Source organism: Carica papaya, chromosome 7 (assembly GCF_054855325.1).
Source record: "Carica papaya isolate Zhongbai chromosome 7, ASM5485532v1, whole genome shotgun sequence".
Lineage (NCBI taxonomy): Eukaryota > Viridiplantae > Streptophyta > Magnoliopsida > Brassicales > Caricaceae > Carica > Carica papaya.
This window is the reverse complement of record NC_142315.1, coordinates 17,567,304-17,586,470: the sequence shown is the minus strand read 5'-3', so window position 1 is coordinate 17,586,470 and position 19,167 is coordinate 17,567,304. Positions and strand designations below refer to the sequence as shown.

Below are 19,167 nucleotides of genomic sequence, written 5' to 3'. Positions count from 1 at the left end.
AAACAAAAATAACAATCATTATTATATATTAATATATATTATTCTTAAATATAATATAACTTTATTATTAATATACTCTGTCATTAATATATAACACCATATATTAATGAACTACTGAAATTCATACAAACAGACTTTATTGCTAAAAGATTATTCTTTTAAATAAATTTAAAAATTAAATTGTAATAAAAAAATGTTAAATAAGTTCATCTTTAAAACAATAATTTCTCCTGTTTTGAACAACAACCCCAATCTAAACTTTTAAATTTACAACCGACTGGAACCGTTTCAAATCTTCTGCTCGCGAAAAACCTCGAAACCTGAAATGGAGGAAGACACGAAGCTGAGCATATACAAAGCCGCCCGGAGCATAAAGCGAAGAGAGAACAGTCTTTACAATGCACTGAGATCGATATACGAGGACTCAATCTTTGTGAATGAGATCTCTCAACTATGGCCCCAACTCCCTCTTGTGGCTAACTTACGTTGCGGTCTTTGGTATTCTTCCAAATTTCACTCCACTTGTTACTTCAAATCAACTGACGGTCACACCAATAATTGGTCCTTCAACATCTCCCGCCTCAACCTCCATGTCGCGCTCCTTGCTGGTAAGAAATCCCCGCAATTCTCTCTACTTTTTGTTTTCCATTTTGTTTGGTCTCTTCGGTTCCAAACAAACTTGGGGAAGTTGATCTAGAATGAAAGGGAAAGAATTTTTTGGTGTTGCGTTAAGGTTTTTGACTTTATGCTGATGGATTAAGTTTATTGTTTGTTTGGTGCTTAGAGATCTGTAAGGAAAACGAGAAGGAAAAAGGGTCATATTTCTGTGGTTTTTCAGTGTGTTTGGGAGTATTTTTTGGAGAGTTAAAAAGAGCAAGCTAGGTTAGAGTATCTGTAACAATGCTTTGGCGTTTTATAGGATTAAAATAGAGTATGCACTAGAATCTCTTCTAATCGCTCTTTAACTTCTATTTGTTCGATTCCTTAAATTGGGGTTTGGAAGGGATTGGGAGGTTTCATTAACATTTGAGAGTTAATTTCTTACAGACACTACCCATCCCTTCAACTCCTTCACCTACTTGGGTACGTCCCATTCCTTTACTGCATGCATCTTGGTTGGATCAATAGAAACTGCTTCAGTTGATATAATTTTGCCAAAATAATCTACTTCTGTGCTGCCAAAAGAACAATTAGTTTAGCAAATAAGGTATGTTGGAGTAAAGTTTGAAGGACTATTCTCAAATAATCAACATGCTCAGCCATGTATTGACTATATAACGTAATGTTATCAAAGAAAACTAATAAAAGAAGACGAAAAAAGTCTGAAGTACCTCATTTATGAGTCCTTGTGTTAGAATATCAAAGGTAAAGCTTGTCATTGACCTCGTTCGTGACTTCGATCAGAGAAAAAGAAGAAGATAACAGAAAAAGAGGGAGATTGGTTGCTTTGAGTAATATATTCTTCTATGCTTTCATTCATGGGGAAAATGCCTATTTATGGGCTACATATGGCAGGAAAAAGAGTCGGAAAGGGAAAACAGGAACCTCCAAGTGTGCAATAGTTGAGTAATCGGTGGGTGGAGGTCACTGTCGAGTAGTTTCTTGGTTTCACCATTCTAAACCTAATTTGTTATACTAGAAAAAATCCATTTTTGCCCTTGTACAGTATTTTTCCTTTCTAGCCTTACATATTTTCTTCTCTATTTTATTCTTAAGTGGTATCTTGATAGTAATGCTCACCAGAGACGTATTAACCCCAATAGTTCTAAACCAAGGCCATTTGAAAACAAGAAACACAACAATGTTCATTATAGATGTGGTCAGAGATATTTTCCAGGATATTAATACAAGAATAAGTAGCTTCTGATGTTGGAAGTCTCGAAGAAAAGTGACGCGGGAGGGATGGGAAGGATTGTTTTGACTTCCAGAACCTCACACAATGTATGAATCAGCAAACTTAACCACCTAATTTACCATCCTTGTATGTAAAGACACCTACTAATATGATATGCAAATTCAAGATAATAGAGAAATAAAATTAAAAAAGACGTTTTAATTTATTCGATAAGTCAAGCCTGATTTCCTAGCTCAACAAGTCTTATGAATCTCTATAGTTTGAAAGAACTTGAAGAACACTAAGAGAAAATTAGTAAATCTAATTTCAAAGAAAGTAAAAGCTTTTAATTTTATTGATTTCTGAAGTTGTTACAACCTAAGGAATTGAAGTTTTATATAGACTTATGTTTACTAGTTCGACTCGTAAAAGGATTACAAAGAAAGCAAAATCTAATTTCAAAGAAAGCAAAAGCTTTTAATTTTATTGATTTATGAAGTTGTTGTTACAACCTAAGGAATTGAAGTCTTTATATAGACTTTTATTTATTAATTCGACTCGTAGTAGGAGTACAAATCCCTACTTGGACTCTTAAACAAAAATCAACTAAAATACTTAAACAAAATATTAAAATAATTAAGTTCTTGTCTAGACTAAATAAAATAATCAAAATTAATTAAAATAAATATTAAAATAATCCTCTCTCCTTATCCGAATCTCCATGTAGATTTATCTCCATTGGACTGCCAATTTGAGTAGAATTTCTCCTCCAATTTTGCACTTTAAACACATGTCAAAATTTGTAGAAGTCCCTTGCTGTAGGAATCTTTGGAAAAAATTAGGAAAAAAGAGGAAGAATCAGAGTAGGACTCTTGTTGTCCTAGTTGTCCGGGTGAGGTAGGCACACAACAAGCTATTTGTGTGCTTTTAGCGTGCGCGGAACTTCCTCCTACTCGTGCGGATGTTGTGTTTGTGCGGCAGGGGCTGTCTGCGGAAGTGTTCCTACTCGCAACTTACTCATGTGCACGTTCATTCGAGCATGCAGTGCGCCTCTGTTGCATGCAATTTTGGATCTCCCATTAGCGTGAGTTGTGCAACTTGCTCATCTCGTGCACACGTGCAGGTAAAGGCTCCCCAAGGGCATGACACCCTTAGCCTGTGGGCCTCCTTGAAGTCACCTCGGGTTAGGCCAAAACTTGGCATTTTTTGTGATTCTTTAAACCCATTAATCTCACTGGGGCTTTAAGCTTCCTTTGAACAAACTTGGTCAATTCCTTGTAATAATCTTGATTGAAATGAGACCTGTCGGAATCCTTATGGGAAAAGGATTGCGTGCGTTGCACGTGCGAGTCTACGTCCGCGTGCTATGCGGTGTGCGTGCGAGGCGTCTTTGCGTTTAAATGTGTGCACTGCACATCCTTCTTTTCCTATGGTTCCCTCTTAATGTGGGATTGCATCATTGGAACCAAACTTGAGCTATCTAGGATCACATCAAAAAGGATGAAGAGTCAGGGAGAAGAAGAAACCAAGGAAAACCCTCTAGAGGAAGCCACGAGAGAAATTCACACATCGGAATGGTAGGAAGGGGCTAGTACAATCAAAGTCTAGGGAACTTTAGACACCATACTTGCCCTTATCTCGTGGATAGCAGGAGCATGTGCACATTCCTCAACTACCAGGTGGTAGAAAAATGCGAGGTTCAATTTATCAAGGCCTCAATACTCAAGTATCAGTGGCCAACAGGGAAGCATTAGGCAGCCAACGTTGGACTTCTGTCTTGCACTGAAAAATACAGAAAGTGTGGTTCAAAGATACCTTTAGGGTGATGGAGTTGGCTAGTGCGACAAGATTTTGGTGCTGACTGGATGAAGAGTCACAACCTGGTGTCTTTTGACTACAAGAAGATGCAAATCATCCTAACAAAGGATGGGAAACCAGTGACCATTCAAGGAGTAAGGGTGAAGGATTACTGAAGCAGGTATTAGTTAAAGGGCTGAGAAGATGGCACCTAAAGACACAACAAGAAGGAGAAAGCACAGTGTACTCCACTTAGTGCCAAACCCAACAAGAGAAAGCTCGAGAGAAGGCTAGTAATAATGACGAGTTATTATTATTACTCTGATAAGCAAATACTAAGAAATTTTTGGGGAACCAGACTTCTTACCGCCAAAAAGAGGGCAAGATCACTCTATTCCTCTAATACTAGGAATACTGCCAGTGAATGTCAGACCTTATAGGTATCGTTATTTTCAAAAGACCAATTGAGAAGCAAATCGCCAAGATGCTGGACAACTCCATCATTCAACCCATTTATAGCTTATTGGCCTCTCTATTTTTTCTAGTAAAAGAAAAGGACAACTTTCGGAGGTTCTGCATCAAATGTAGGCAGCTAAACTCAAGTATAATAGAAAATTAAGTATCCCATACCTGTGGTTGATGACCCTCTGGATGAATTACATAGAGTTGTGATATTTTCCAAGGTAGATTTAAGATTAGGCTATCACCAGATCAGGATGAACCCTAAATACATGTACAAGATAGTCTTCCATGCAAACCACGACCATTTGGAGTTTAAAGTCATGCCTTATGGCTTGACTAATATGCTGACCACATTTTAGTCATTGGTGAACCAAAATTTTCAGTTCTACATGAGAAGGTTAGTTTTAGTATTTTTTGATAATATTTTGATTTATAGTAGGACATTGAAGCAACACCAGCAACACCTAGAAAAAGCATTTCAGATGCTGAGGCCACATAAGCTACTTACGTCACAAATCCAAGTGCTGTTATGGAAGATGAGAAGTTGCATATTTAGGGCACATCATCATAAGAGAAGGTCTGTAGATAGACCCTTAAAAGATTGAAGCTGTGATTAGTTTGCCGAGATCCACCATTATTAATATCATGATCTAACAATACTGATCCAAAAGTATTTATATATCTCTCTTTTAATCTAATTAAGTTACTCTCAACATTATCAAAAACTCTTCTATTCCTCTATTACCAAATGACCCAGAAGACAGTTAATGGGATAATGTTTGCAATATTTTTTTTTTTACAAATAAATCCTAATTGATTCCTAACTGAGCCCGCAATGACCTAATTGATCCCTAAAAGACCATAGATCATGCACAAAAACTATAAGTTGTAGGACACTACAATAAAAGATGGTTATATGTTTCCTCTGCCCTGAGACAACAGTAGCAGCCATTCACAAAGACTTGGCCCTTGATTTTCAATCTGTCAATGGTTAACAGTTTATCCCAGCAAGCCTCCCAAGTGAGAAAAGCCATGCGGGGAGGCACTATTGTCTTCCATATGAGTTTAGCTGGAAAATCATGTCTGCCTGCAGCATTCTTTTTACTCAGATAATTATAATATGAGGTGACAGAAAAGTTGCCATTTTTTTCCATCTTCCATACTATGTGGGCTTCATTAAATGATAGCTGTTGTGACTCAAGAAGCAGCAGCATTTCTTCAAAATCTTCTACCTCCCAGTCATTTAAATTCCTATTTACATTAATTAACCACACAGTATTCCCATTGTTGACCTGATACGCCTCATCAACTGTCATATATCTTGATTGCGTAATGTTATAGATTCTAGGAAACCTCCTCATTAAACACCCTTCACCCACCCATTCATCCTCCCTAAAGTTGATCTTATTACGTCTACCAACCTTCCATTTAATGCATTGCTGAAAAGAATGTCACTGCATCAAAATTTTTTGCCACAACCCATGCCTGTGAGGAATGGAAATTCTGCAACCATTGCTGTTAGCCATATGATCGCCCCATCTTGATTCTACAATCCATCTCCAAAGGCTGTTTTCTTTACCCCAATACCTCCATAGCCGTTTGCCTTGAAGAGTTTCATTCAATTTAACCAAGGAGCGAATACCCAATCTCCCATAAATAAGAGGACCTTTGATGTCATCCCGATTTAGCCAATGATATTTGCGATCATCATCACCATTGCCCCAAAGAAATCTGCATTGGACGATTTTCAATTTTTTTGCCACCTTTATGGGAATAGTGATTGTTGATAAGTAATAAATTGGTAAGTTGACCAAAATACTCTTAATTAAGGTATATCTCCTGCCTTTAGATAGAAAACCTCTCTTTCAACTTGCAAGTCTTTTATCAAATATGTCAATAATCGGTTCTGAAGTAGTTTGATCTTTGTATTTAGCATCCAATAGAACCCCAAGATACTTGAAAGGAAGTTTAACTTCTTTACACCCCAAAATTTTAGCAAAAGGCCTAGCATCTCCACTACCTCCAATTCTAGCTAATAAAGATTTATTGAGGTTTCTAAGATCCACCATTGTTAAAGAATTGAAGGGGGGATTCTTGGGTTTGACTGGATAATATAGGAAGTTTTTGAAGAACTATAGAACCATTAAATCAACCATTGACATGATTACTCAATAGAGACGCCTTCCAGTGGAATAAGTAAGCCGAGGAGGCCTTTTAAGAATTCAAAATAGTAGTGACGAGTGCCCCTGTCCTCGCCTTGCCCAATTTTGTAGAAACTTTTGTGGTAGAGGCTGACGCTTGTAACACATGGATAAGGGCTATCTTGTCATGAGTGGGGAGATCGATAGCATTCTTTAGTAAATTCTTGAGCTCGAAGAATTATGCCTTATCCATATATGAGAAAGAGTTACTTGCAATCCTCATGGCAGTCACCAAGTGGAGGCACTATTTGAAGGTAGTGAGCTCATCTTACCAACTCCAGCATATTGTCATGAGCTTACCAACTCCAGCATATTGTCATGCATTTAAAACTATAAAATCAATCAATCAATTAAAACAAGATAAGCAGGGATAAATAACCAATTTCGGCTCCTTTAGTAACCTGTGATTAATTATCGCTAAATTGTGTAAAATACAACATTATTTATAATTAAACTTTAATTGCATAACAAGAAATAGAGTGAGGGATTCTTACTCGAATCGATTTCCGAAACGCTAAGCTATTAGCTGCACGTATTGGTTGTCCTCGGGTTCCCTGAATTTTTTTTCGGAGATTAAAACACGCTTCAAGTACCTAAAAATACTCCAAAAAATCTAAAATCGGTGTTAGAAACCATATTCGACTAATTTCAGAATTTCAGTACGGCGGGGCTGCTATGCTTCGACAACGGCACCGCCGCCACCGTGCTCCGGCGACAGCGCTGCCACTCACGGCGGCGGTTTGCTTCAGCCTGGCCGTTTTCGGCCAGTTTCGGTCAATTTCAATCTGTTTTGTACTCACTCCTGCGAGAAAACACGTTAAGAGGTTTCGGTTGGCCGAAAAAAGTCGAAAAACAGAGCTTTACTGGCGGCGGAGTTTTCTGCTGCGGCAGCTCTACCGGCTCACCTTTGCAGTTGGATGTTTTTCTACAGTCAACCTGTAGGAAACAAAATGGTGAATATAATAATGAAAAAATTGTACAAAACGGAAATCGGAAAGGGCCTAATCGGAGGTGGTTTTTGATTTTTCCTGCTGCAGCGCCGTTGGGATTTACCCGCGGTTTCTAGCTCATCCACAGGTCCTTTTGTTCCAATTTGGCCATGGGGGTATTCAAAATCAAATTTCGAGCGAATGAGAAATTTTTTACCTTTTTTGGCTGTCGGAGGTTGCTCCGGTACGACGGCGGGTGGCGGTCGGCGGTCGGCTCTCTCTCCCAACGACTGCTTCTTCTTCTCCGGCTGGGTAAGATTAGGGTTTGGTGTGAAGTGAAGTATTTATATCCGTCTCCTTTTAATCTAGGTCGTTCATCGCGTTTGATCTCGACCGTCCGATCGCGTTTAAAGAGAAAATGAATCTGAACCGTTCATTGCGATTTGATTTGAACCGTACATATACATAATCGTAACAGAGATAAGTTATATTCACGAGTAATAAAATGTGTTTTTTTAGGGTATTCTCCCGCACAAAAAGGGTATAAATGTTTTGATCCTACCAGAAAAAAATATTTTGTTACGATGGATGTTATATTTCTTAAATCACAAAGCTTTTTTAGTTCTTATCTTCAAGGGGAGAAAGAAAATGAAGACTCGGTATTTGAAAAATAAAATATTTCTGATAGTTACAAAAGTAATGAAACTGCAGTATTTAATTTTGATATTTTGGATAAGGAAAGCATGGGACAAACCTTAGCGCCTGAACACAAAAAAGATACTAACGAAATGGATTATACACGCTTCCATGATGAGAGGTTGTTCGGAAAAACTTACACTAAAAAAAATTCGATTCAAAGTAAGAAAGATGCAGCTATGTCTTCTCAAAGTCAAGAATCTGATTCGATATCAGGATATGAAGAATTAGGTACAATCTCTAAGTCTTTAGAACCTAAGTTTTTTCCCATTGAACTAGTATATTATGACCCTCAAGACCTCCCTATTGCTCTTAAAAAAGGAACTCAATCATGTACTTAACAACCTTTATCAAATTTTGTATTTTATAAGAACCTGTCATCTTCTTACAATACTTTTCTCTCATAGTTATCAAGTGTGAATATACCTAAATCTATACAGGAAGCACTAATGGTTCTTGAATAGAGGAAGGCTATTCTTGAAGAAATGGAGGCTCTAGAGAAGAATACTACGTGGGAGATGACTGGTTTGCCTAAAGGAAAACTGATTGTTGGGCGTAAGTGGGTTTTCACCGTAAAGTTCAACTTAGATGGATCATTGGAACGTTATAAAGTAAGGTTAGTAGCAAAAAGATTTACGTAGACATATGGTGTTGACTATCAGGAGACTTTTGCCCCTGTGGTCAAGTTAAATACTATTCGAGTGTTATTCTCTGTAACTGTAAATTTAGAGTGATCACTATTTCAATTGGATGTTAAAAATGCATTCCTCAATAAAGAGCTAGAAGAGGAAGTCTATATGGATCCGCCACTTGGTTTTGAAGAGAAATTTAAAGGAAAAGTCTGTAAGTTGAAAAAAATCATTATATGGAATAAAATAGTTTCCCCGAGCTTGATTTGAGAGATTTACTAGATTTGTTAAAAAAGAAGGGTATAATCAAGGACAATTTGATCATATAATATTTGTAAAACACACTGGTAATAGAAGGATGACTATCTTGATTGTATACGTAATATTTACCGGGAGTGATGATGAGATATGTAGGTTGAAGAAACATCTTGCCTCAAAATTTGAAATTAAGGATTTGAGGCCTTTATGCTACTTCTTGGGTATGGAAACTACAAGGTGAAAGATAAGAATTTCTGTATCATAAAGAAAGTATGTTCTTGACTTATTAGAGGAGATGGGCATGAGTGGTTGCAAACCAAGTGATACACCCATGGATCCTAATTAGAAGTTGGGAGATGCTCTTAATGGAATTCCAGTTGATAAAGGTAGATATCAACGTCTTGTAGGAAAACTCATTTATTTGTCCCATACAAGACTTGATATAGCATTTGTGGTTAGTGTTGTGAGTCAATATATGCACTCACCTTATGAGGAACATTTGGAAGTTGTATACAAGATTTTCAAGTATCTAAAGAGTACACCTGGAAGAGGGCTGTTGTTCAAGAAAAATATTAATAGGAGTATAGAAGTCTTTATAGATGCAGACTGGGCAGGTTCAGTTTCACATAGATGATCCACCTCTGGTTATTGTACGTTTGTACGGAAAAATTTGGTTACTTGACGAAGTAAGAAGCAAAGTGTGGTCGCTAAAAGTAGTACAAAAGCTGAGTATAGAGCTATGGCAAATGGAGTTTGTGAGGTACTATGGATTAAAAAAAATACTTGAAGAATTGAGATTAGATGCAGAAGTATCTATGAAACTATTTTGTGATAACAAATCAGCTATAAGCATTGCACACAATGCAGTTCAACTTGATCGTACGAAATATATTGATATTGATAAACATTTCATTAAAGAAAAGTTGGAAAATGGAGTTATTTGTATGCCATTTGTGACTTCTGAGCAACAAACAGCAAACAATTGATATTTTCACCAAAGGACATTTTAGACCAAAGTTTGAATAATTTTTTGACAAGTTGGGCATGATCAATATTTACGCACCAACTTGAGGGGAGGTGTAGAAATATGGAAAAATTGACTGCACATCTTTAAAATTATTATTGTATATTTTTAAAATTTATTATTGTATATTTTTAAAAGTTATTATTGCATATTTTTATGATTTATTGCTGAGAGTTATTGGTATTGATTATATAGTTATTTACTCTTAAAATTAAAAAAACTAAATATAGATGTAAAACTCTATAAATTCAGTATTTTGTACCTGCTGAAAAGAACAGAAAATAAAAAAGAAAAAAAACTTCTCTTTCTTATCTGCGTTCACATTGCAATCTAAACTCTTTAATGAGAGTGTCATTTGTTCCAGAAATTGCTCGATGTGAAAATTACTTAGGAAATTCCACTATAGAATATCCTATATCAGGATATTAAGGGTAAAAAGAAAAAATTACAAAATAAAGACAAAAGGGTCTTTTTGTGAACATTTAGGGTTAGAGTTTCTTTTCTTTGTTATTCCTACAGATCTGCCATCACCAGTCGTGGCTGCTGCTGGGGGCCAAAGCGGTCGCGTGATCCTCACCGCAAACAGTGTTTAAATATATAAAAAGGTTATCTATCTATTGTTTGTATCATCATGGGAAATCAATAAGAAAATTATCTTTCAAACTTTTTCTCCTTTGTTGACTCTCCTTTCTCTCCCTTCTCTCCTTTTTTTCTTTTCCTCAATCTTAGTTCAGTACTATGACCAAGGTATCTGACAAGTTGGTATCTCAGCAGGAACTAGCCGAATCCTTTATTGGAGTCGCAACCCGCACTTAGTTGGAAGGGAAGGCCACAATGGTGGCTGGAATCCTAAAACACCTGAACTCACTATGAAGGACGTCGATTAGAAACTTACCTCCTTCATGGAAGAGGTATATGAAATGAGGGAATTCTGCCAATAGTTGAACATTATCATGGAATGACTCTGCGGACGCTCTCAAAAGATCGGCTGAAGCTGCCGACGGATGTATGCGAGGAGGGAGATCGATTTCCCTTTTCGATTGGCGCGAATGGTGCTCGGACACCCATAGAAGACCAGCTGAAACTAGCTACAGATGCGCGGGAAGAGGGAGGTTTGCTTCCTCTCCCGAACGACGGCCAACCTTTTGCCGTGCCCCCAAGTGGCATACACAGTTTTAACAGAAAGGTTTTGACCCTCATTTAAGTCTCGGGACGAAGCGGATCGAATCGATACGAACTGGTCCGGTTTGAACCGATTCAACCCGATCCAAATCGGTTTGAACCGATTCAACCTGATCTAAATCGGTTTGAACCGAATCGGTCTGGTTGCAGTTCGAATCGGTGCGAACTAGACTGACCCAATGGATCCTACGCACAGAACCAATTCTGCCCAATTTTTTTCACTGCCTAAGGTAGAAATTCCTCTTTTCGAAGGGATAAATCCCTGTGGGTGGGTTCAAAGATGTGAAATATTTCATGATCCATAACAATTCTGACGAACGTAAAGTGGAGATTGCATCATTATATTTGACAGAAGTGACCGATATATGGTACCGTAGGTGGTAAGCCAAATTTAATGTCATAAATTGGGAGTATTTTGTGGAAGAAGTTTACCGTATATTTGGGGGGCCATCGTAAAAGGATTTTATAGAGGAGTTCATAGAGTTATCTCAGATAGTTACTATTCTCGACTATCAAGAATAATTTAAACACTTACGCTCTCTCATAAATGTAGATAATACCATGCTCTCGGAGAAATTCTTTATATCCTGTTTCATCAGTGGACTCAAGTGGGAACTCTAACCGATGATAAGGCTACTCAAGTCGAACATACTTAATGAAGCCCTTGAGCAAGCCTTACTCTAGGAACAATCTGTTATACAAATATTTCAAAATTCATGTTTTACTGGTAAGGTTGTCAAATTATCGGAAGGATCTGAAACGAAAAATTATAACTAACCAATCCAGGGCACGAGAAAAGATATGGAACATAGAAGAACAACGACTGGTTGCTACGAGTGTGGAGACTGGTACTTCCTAAGATACCATTGCGCAAACAAAACAACAATGCCCATGAAAGCAATTGTTATGGAAGGGACTCTCAAAGAAAAGGTTCCATAATCTCAACCTTGAAGACAAGGTTGATGTTCAAGGAGTATTGTCAGGATATTAAAGGTCAAAAACAAAAATTAAAAAAAGGGTCTTTTTGTGAACGTTTAGGGTTAGGGTTTCTTTTATTTGTTATTTCCTACAGATCTGCCATCACCAGCTGTGGCCGTTGCTGGGGCCAAAACGGCCGCGTGATCCTCGCCGCAAACACTGTGTTTAAGCCTCTAAAAGGTTATCTATGTTTGTATCATCATGGGAGATCAATAAGAAAATTATCTTTCAACCTTCTTCTCCTCCGTCGACTCTCCTTTCTCTCCCCTCTCTTCCTTTTTTTCTGTGCCATGACCAAGGTATCTGGCATCCTGGGTGGAAGAGAGTTATGCTGTCGCACATTTAGTTGCGTCTTTAACTAGATGGTTCGAAGCATGTGGCTGATCTTTTGAATTTCATCCTCTTGCATAGGGGTGTAACTTTCTGTTTGGTTAACCAAAGCTGAAGAGTTTATAGTTTGGTTAATGCAATTAGTGTTTTTGGTTTTACAACCTAGTGTTGGTTTTGGTTTGATTCAAAAGATCGTTTTAGCAAAAAAAAATGAACTTTTTAGGATCTTTTTAAGAGTTTGTAAAACATTTAGTGTCTTTTTCACAAAATATGTAAAATATGTAGAAATATATGGCTATTTGTATGTATCATAATAAAAGTACATTATTATATAGAATAATTAAGTATCAATTTGTTCCATCCATTAATATTAATATCCTATAAGATTTAAATTCCTTGAAAAAAACTAGAAATTTATGCTCTCTCTGGGGTAGAAAATGGAGTATGATATAGTTTTTATTTCATTTTCCTTGAAATGTTTTTATGGTAATGCGAAGGAATCGACTGCTTTTCTTTGTTTGTTGATGGATAGGACAGAAGGGAGGTTGTATGATAATTGATTCTACTCGGAGAGGGAAGCGGTTTCCAGACAGCATGTCCAAAACAATACCTATTTGGACATGTGTTTTGAATCGGTCTGTATATAGTTATATAAGCAAAAGGCACTTTGATGATTCTCTATTTAAAGGGGTGAGTACTGGTGTTTCCATTGTGCATTGCTAGTAGAATTTTACATCTTAACTGCACGTTAAGTGCTTAAGAAAGACTACGGGAAAACATCTTGCTGTTATTCCTTATGTCTAAGAGATGTTTTAACTGCTATCATATCTTTTGACTTGCCATATTTGTCATAATTTAGATGTCGAATGTCATTCATTTGTGCAAGCTGGTACAACGGCTTCTTAAAATGTTTTACATTTTTGTATTTACTTTTGAATGGTAGTCAGATGATCCTTATCAACATATTCATAGTTCAAGGCAGCTATCTCATGAATGGGATTGTTCCTTGCATCTTCCCCTGTGGGTTTCTGAGACTGAGAAGGCTGCTATTGAGAATCGCTTAGAGGAGTGGACCAAACAGTTAGAAGAGAGCGGGGCTGATATTGCATCTCTTGTGTCATGCTTGAAAAAGCCACTACGACCTCTTTGGATTTCACAAAGAACGGTCATCTGGTTAAATGAAGTGCCTAACTATGATTCTTGGGATTTTACGCCCGTCATGCTTGTCTCTGCCTCTTCATCAAATGGTATTCAACTAAGAACCACCTCAGAATTTAGCTGGAGCTATATTCCAGGAGCTGGAGATGATGAAGAAAGTTGGGCAAGGGGTTTATCCCCTAATCTTTTCTGGAATCATGTCTATGATCTTATTACCTCAGGGTCTGATTTGTGTAACCGAAAGGTAGCTGAGATAGTTGAAAAGGATAGAGTACATCGTGCTCAAAGGGGACAGGATGCTCCTCAGGTCACTGTGAAGCCCTCAAAGTTGCCTGGTGGCTTAAATAATCTCTCACTTGTAGGTTCACTTTTATCTCCTGATATTTCAAAGCAGAATGGTGATAGGGAGGTGCACAATGAAGAATCTATGATATCATGGCTTGCTTCGACTAAACTTGCTGTTGGTACATCCCAATGTGGTATGCTGACTTCGATTTCTATTATTTATAATTAAGAAGTTCTGCTTTCTGCGGATCCCAGAGTGTTATTTTGTTCACATCTCATGCTGCATTTTTTCAATTGAAAATCTGTGCTTCTATTTTTTTTTTTTTTCAAGAAAACTACCGAGTCAGAGAAGATTTTAATTATTGGATATCCTTATAAATGTTCTTTTTCCCCTTAATTTTCATTTTCATTTTGTTTATTTTTTATTCTTTTAGTTTTGGGCTTAGGAAGGTGGGAGCTTGAGACAGAAATGCTCTAGTACAGAGTTTTTTCTAGTATTAACATGCCCACCTGAATCCTCTGCATACCCTGAGATGTTCCATTTTTTGATGTTTTCTTGGACAATGTTGACAAAAGTTTGAGGATGAGTTAGCTACTTGTCCAAGAAATGATAAGCTACTTATGTGAACCTTAAACGTTGTGGCATGGATGAATAGAGCAACATGTTATTAGGTTCCCAAATTTTTTTTTTCATAAAAAGGTTAAAAATAAAAATAAAAGGATGAGCAAGCCAATCTGGTAAGACATTAATTTGCTAAGAAAGGTGGAACCAGAAGAAATGGTGGACAATTCACTCTTAGTTTGATTTTTGCATGAAGGCTTCAGTGCCTTACCTGCCTGGTTAAATTTATTAGTTTTTCTTTTTCTTGTTTGATTCACAAGGAGTCTTTCTTTCTACTTTTTTAGTTGCCTTGCTGATGTCTTTCCCAAATTTCTGGTGCAGCTGCAAATATGATTAATACTGTTTGCACATTGAATTGCGATCAAGAGTCCATCTCTGTTCATCTTCCAAATTCAGAAGGATATTTGCATCTTCCTATGGTGGTGGGTATGGAACCAAATTAATTGATAATACTTTTGTTACTGTCGAATTGATATTTATTTCCTTAATTATCTTTTTGCCCTCCAGAATTCAAAATTGGACCGATTCTCCATATTGAGCAACCTTCCTTCTGCAGTTAGCTTTGCAAAGATGATTCTCAGAAAAGGGAAGGCACTTCTGGTTTGTTGCCATAATGGTAAGATTCTTACTTCTTCTCCCAAAAGAAAAAATATCTTGTCTCAAAATTTTAGGGTAGGGGTTTGGTAAAATGAGAGGCTGTTTGCTTCTGTTCATTTCATTTCTAAAATCAAACTATTGTTGTGACTGTTTGCATGGAATTTCTAACGTTTCTGCTGTCTTTGGAATCTGTATCAGGAGAGGACATTAGTGTATGCATTTGTCTTGCAATCTTGATGTCACTGTATGACCAGGGAGGTATGTACCTGTTCCTTTCGTGAATTCATAATAAGTGCTTTCTCTGGGTTGAATGAAAACTTTCCCAGTATATATTTTATCATGACATGGAGGAAAACTTTCTGATTTTTCTTTTTGTTGGCACTGTGTTGCTTGACATTATTTTTAACCAGCTCAGAGTATAAATGATAGATTTCTACTGTTTCTTATCAGTTTAAACATTTAAAATAATTGGTTAAGTACAGTATTTCACTTAGCAGTAAAACAAGAAGAAGATATTAGCATCCGGTTGTTGCAATCAAGCTTCTTGCAATGCCTGTTACGACCTAATTGATTCATTGAATAGAATAAAGTTGAAATTTAATAGCTTAGGAGTAGAATAATGCTACAATGAAGCTATGATTGCATCATGATGTTTGGTTTGTAATTTCAATTTCATATAATTATTTTAGTTATTAAAATTATGAAATCTCATATATAAATGCACCGATATGCTCCTTTCAGAAAATAAATAAATAAATGCATTTTGCTATTTGATTGTTATGATAATGAGCAATACAATGGAACAATGTAATGAAGTCCATTCCTGTAATATCTTGCTCTGCATTCTCCTACACCGTGCAGCTAATGAAATTTGTTAGTTTGTTGTGGGCTTTCAACCGTTTGGGTTTGTGTCTCATGCAAAGTTTACGCCCTCGCATGAGGGGATGTTACAATATATGACTGGTAAAATTGGAGTGTTTTCTATTGATTTAAAACCTTGAAAAAATTATCAGCCATTTATTGGTTAGATGATTTGTACTTCTGTTCTTTTTTTTTTTTGAGGATGTTGGCTCCGAGTATTAAATTATGTGTCTCATGTATCATTCTTGAAAAGTTATGTTATCATTGATTGTACTACGCCTGAAAAATTTTGAAATAATTGGATACTCAACCAAATTATTTCACAAGATAAAATGATACTTATACTCTATAGTTTCTTATCTGAACTTCTAATGGTTGGCAGGAGCATTTGATGATGGAAAATCCTTCAAAGAGGCATGCCTTACTAAAGCAGAAATGCAAAAACGACTTGTATTTATATGTAAATATGCTGTTAATGCCCGCCCATCTAGAGGAAATCTGAAACAAGTCTTTGCTTTTCTTAGGGGTATAAACCTCAATTGAGTTTGAAGATTTCGAAGTTTTCTTTTCCATCACGCGAAGGTTGAGAATGCTAACTATTGGAAATGGAATATCTGCTGCTTCTCAGCTGCTTCCTTGGAAATACAGAAGATTCCTACTGAACGATGGAAAAGGGATACATCCATATCTGGGAAATAGCTCTTTACTAAAAGAAGCAATATTTAGGGAATCAAAAAAGGTAGGATCATCTCGGACAAACCTCTGCGGTGAAATGATTGTATTATTTGTTTATTTTGAGTATATTTATTGCCTAAAATTAGTTTGGAGAAGTGTTTACTGAATGTTAATATTGAAGGGAGTACAAATTTTAGTGCAGAGATTCCCATCTGTTCGTAGAATTTCTTCTTTCGGTGAGAAGTTTGAGCCAGTTCATCCTTAAAAATACTGAATTCGAAACTCGACACAAGTTTGAAAGTATTAAATAAAACCTCACTTCAAGTGAAATTTTCATCAATTATATTTTGGTCTAAAGAGGATATAAGGCATGTAGACTGTGTCCAAATAGATCATATTAATTTGTAGTATAAATAATTTTTATTTTTAATTTATACATAATTTATTTAAGTAAACGCTTGATAATGTTTAAATATATAAATGATTATTTACAAATGAATTAATTTGTTTAAATTTTTTTTGATCTATTTATCATAAAATATTAAATAGATTAATAAATTAATAACTTGAATTAATTTGTTTAACTTGTATATTAAATTTATTTATATTATAATGTACACATGTATTTTATTAGATATTTTATATCTTTATATGTACTTATTTATCTATGAATCAATAAATATATCAATAAGATTAATTTATTTGACTGGTTCAAAGGAAGTTTAAAAGTCTTTAAATGTGCTAAACAAATATAATATAATTTTTAATGGATTTAAATGAGTTTAACTCATTACTAACTCTTATTTACTTAAATTTAATTAAAATCTGCTTAACTTTGTGTTTATACATGTGAAATAAATAGTTTATACTAAATTTTGTGTACAGTATTCCCATAAACAGAAAGATTTTTTTGTTTAGCCTCAACCAAGTATGGAGGTAAGACTAAAGAAGTGGTTAATCAGAAATCGAGAAGTCAACAAAAAAAGACATACCTTTTTTTTTTTTTAATCCAAAAAAGGGTAAATTTCTCTTCAATATTGTAAAGAATTAGGCTTTATAACAAGAGGTAAAGATAATATAAGATATTATTAACTAGTAATGGTTATCATTAAAAAGCAAAAGCCAAAGGGTAGAATGTATGAGGTTGAAGTGGGTAAATATGCTTTTCATTACATGGTCATAATTAGAAATAATGCAGAATGAAAAAAAGTAGAAGCACATCTTAAAGCTTCCATCTTGTCCCTTCGCCTATTTTTAATTAATCTTTGTATATATATTGGTGATGATACTAAAAGGAAAAGACAACTTCTATATATATACACTTTAAAATAAAGTAAAAAAAAAAAATAAATATAACTCAAACTTGAATAATGAACTGTTTGGTAATAGTGTTTTGTTATCTGAATTTTAAAGTACATATATAATTTAAATACTTTTGCATTAATGGAAAAGCTGTTTTATTTTGTTGTTATATAGAAAAGATAGACAGACAATTGGTGAGTATGATTTCCATCCAATTGAAGAACGGTTTATAGCTTTCATCATCTTTTACCTTTTTCATTAAGGTCCTAATTTGGTATCTTTTTTTTTCCTTTCTCTTTTTTCCTCTTTTCACCCCTACAATTCATTCAATCACTATTTCATTGATTGATTAATTAATTAATTCATTCATTCATTTTAGATTGTACAACAAATGAAAATGGAGGTTAGTGGTTTAGAATCAAATCTTTCAACTTTATAATAAGTGAAAAAGTCGAATGGGGTCACCTTTATTTTGCTTCATCTTTTTTTCCAAGTCATTTTCCACCAAGCACTTTATTGATATCGTCTTTTTCATGTATTCTTCATTCCCTTTTTATCTCTTAAATTTATCTTCCTCCATCAATCATCAAATCATAGCACTACTTTGGTTCAATTTCTATTCAAATTTTTGGGTTAAAATTTATTTCTAATTCTTACGTATTAGTTTTAGTGTATGATTAAAACATAATTTATTACATACTTTCTCTTACCAACATGCACACTTTAAACTCTTAAGAAATTTTTATCATTAACCAATCTAAAATAAATTTATAATAAGTTAGAAGTAAGAAATATTATAATTATACATATTTAAATTGATATAAAGACTAAAATTTTAAATTGATTATAATTTGGACATAAGTTGACTAGGATGTAACATAACAAACTTTATTTTATATTCTCTGTAATTATTTAGAAAATTATTAGTAATTTACAAAATTTAATTTTATTCTCACAATCACTTGCAATATTCGTTAAGATAGGATGAAGATTTCATTCAATAATATCATGTATGATTATCACTGCAGAATTAGATTTCTGACTGTAATATATCTTTATTTTTTTCGTTCACAATTATTTAAAAAAAATTATAGAAAAAAGTCTGTGAGGATCAGTAAATTTAATATTAAAGATTTGTTAGATATTTTTACCGATTAAATATTTTTGATTTGTATTCTGTTTTGAGTTGTTCTATTATTTAAGAATATGATTCTCTTATTTGATAAGAGATAATGAGTTGAGTCAAAGTAAGAGTTTGTTTGTCATGAAATTGTGTCATCTTTTTTTTTTAATATTTTATGGTCATGTAATTGCCTATAAAAAACACTGCTTTGTTGAATAAAATTA

General features: G+C 35.0%; 1 protein-coding gene across 6 annotated transcripts; it reads left to right on the top strand.

Annotated features, from left to right (window-relative positions):
• The first annotated feature begins 229 nt into the window (after positions 1 to 229).
• Positions 230 to 16,721, top strand: LOC110824579 (initiator tRNA phosphoribosyl transferase family protein). Of its 6 annotated transcripts, XM_088207045.1 has the most exons (8): positions 230 to 608; positions 12,853 to 13,010; positions 13,264 to 13,957; positions 14,707 to 14,807; positions 14,893 to 15,001; positions 15,181 to 15,240; positions 16,226 to 16,257; positions 16,368 to 16,721. In XM_088207045.1, the coding sequence occupies exons 1-8, from the start codon at positions 326 to 328 to the stop codon at positions 16,428 to 16,430; spliced, it is 1,500 nt and encodes a 499-aa protein (XP_088063171.1). In that variant the 5' UTR covers positions 230 to 325; the 3' UTR covers positions 16,431 to 16,721. The 6 variants fall into 6 exon arrangements, with proteins under 6 accessions (XP_088063171.1, XP_088063176.1, XP_088063173.1 ...); XM_088207044.1 differs by having other exon boundaries at positions 232 to 608; positions 16,226 to 16,721; XM_088207046.1 differs by having other exon boundaries at positions 274 to 608; positions 12,858 to 13,010; positions 16,226 to 16,721.
• The last annotated feature ends 2,446 nt before the right edge of the window (positions 16,722 to 19,167 follow it).

Bases quoted from the DNA above. Each gene is read 5' to 3' on its own strand.
- LOC110824579 (XM_088207044.1), top strand. From the start codon at position 326: ATGGAGGAAGACACGAAGCTGAGCATATACAAAGCCGCCCGGAGCATA. The intron at 15,002-15,180 runs GTAAGATTCTTA...AATCTGTATCAG, and splicing joins TCTGGTTTGTTGCCATAATG to GAGAGGACATTAGTGTATGC. The intron at 15,241-16,225 runs GTATGTACCTGT...AATGGTTGGCAG, and splicing joins GTCACTGTATGACCAGGGAG to GAGCATTTGATGATGGAAAA.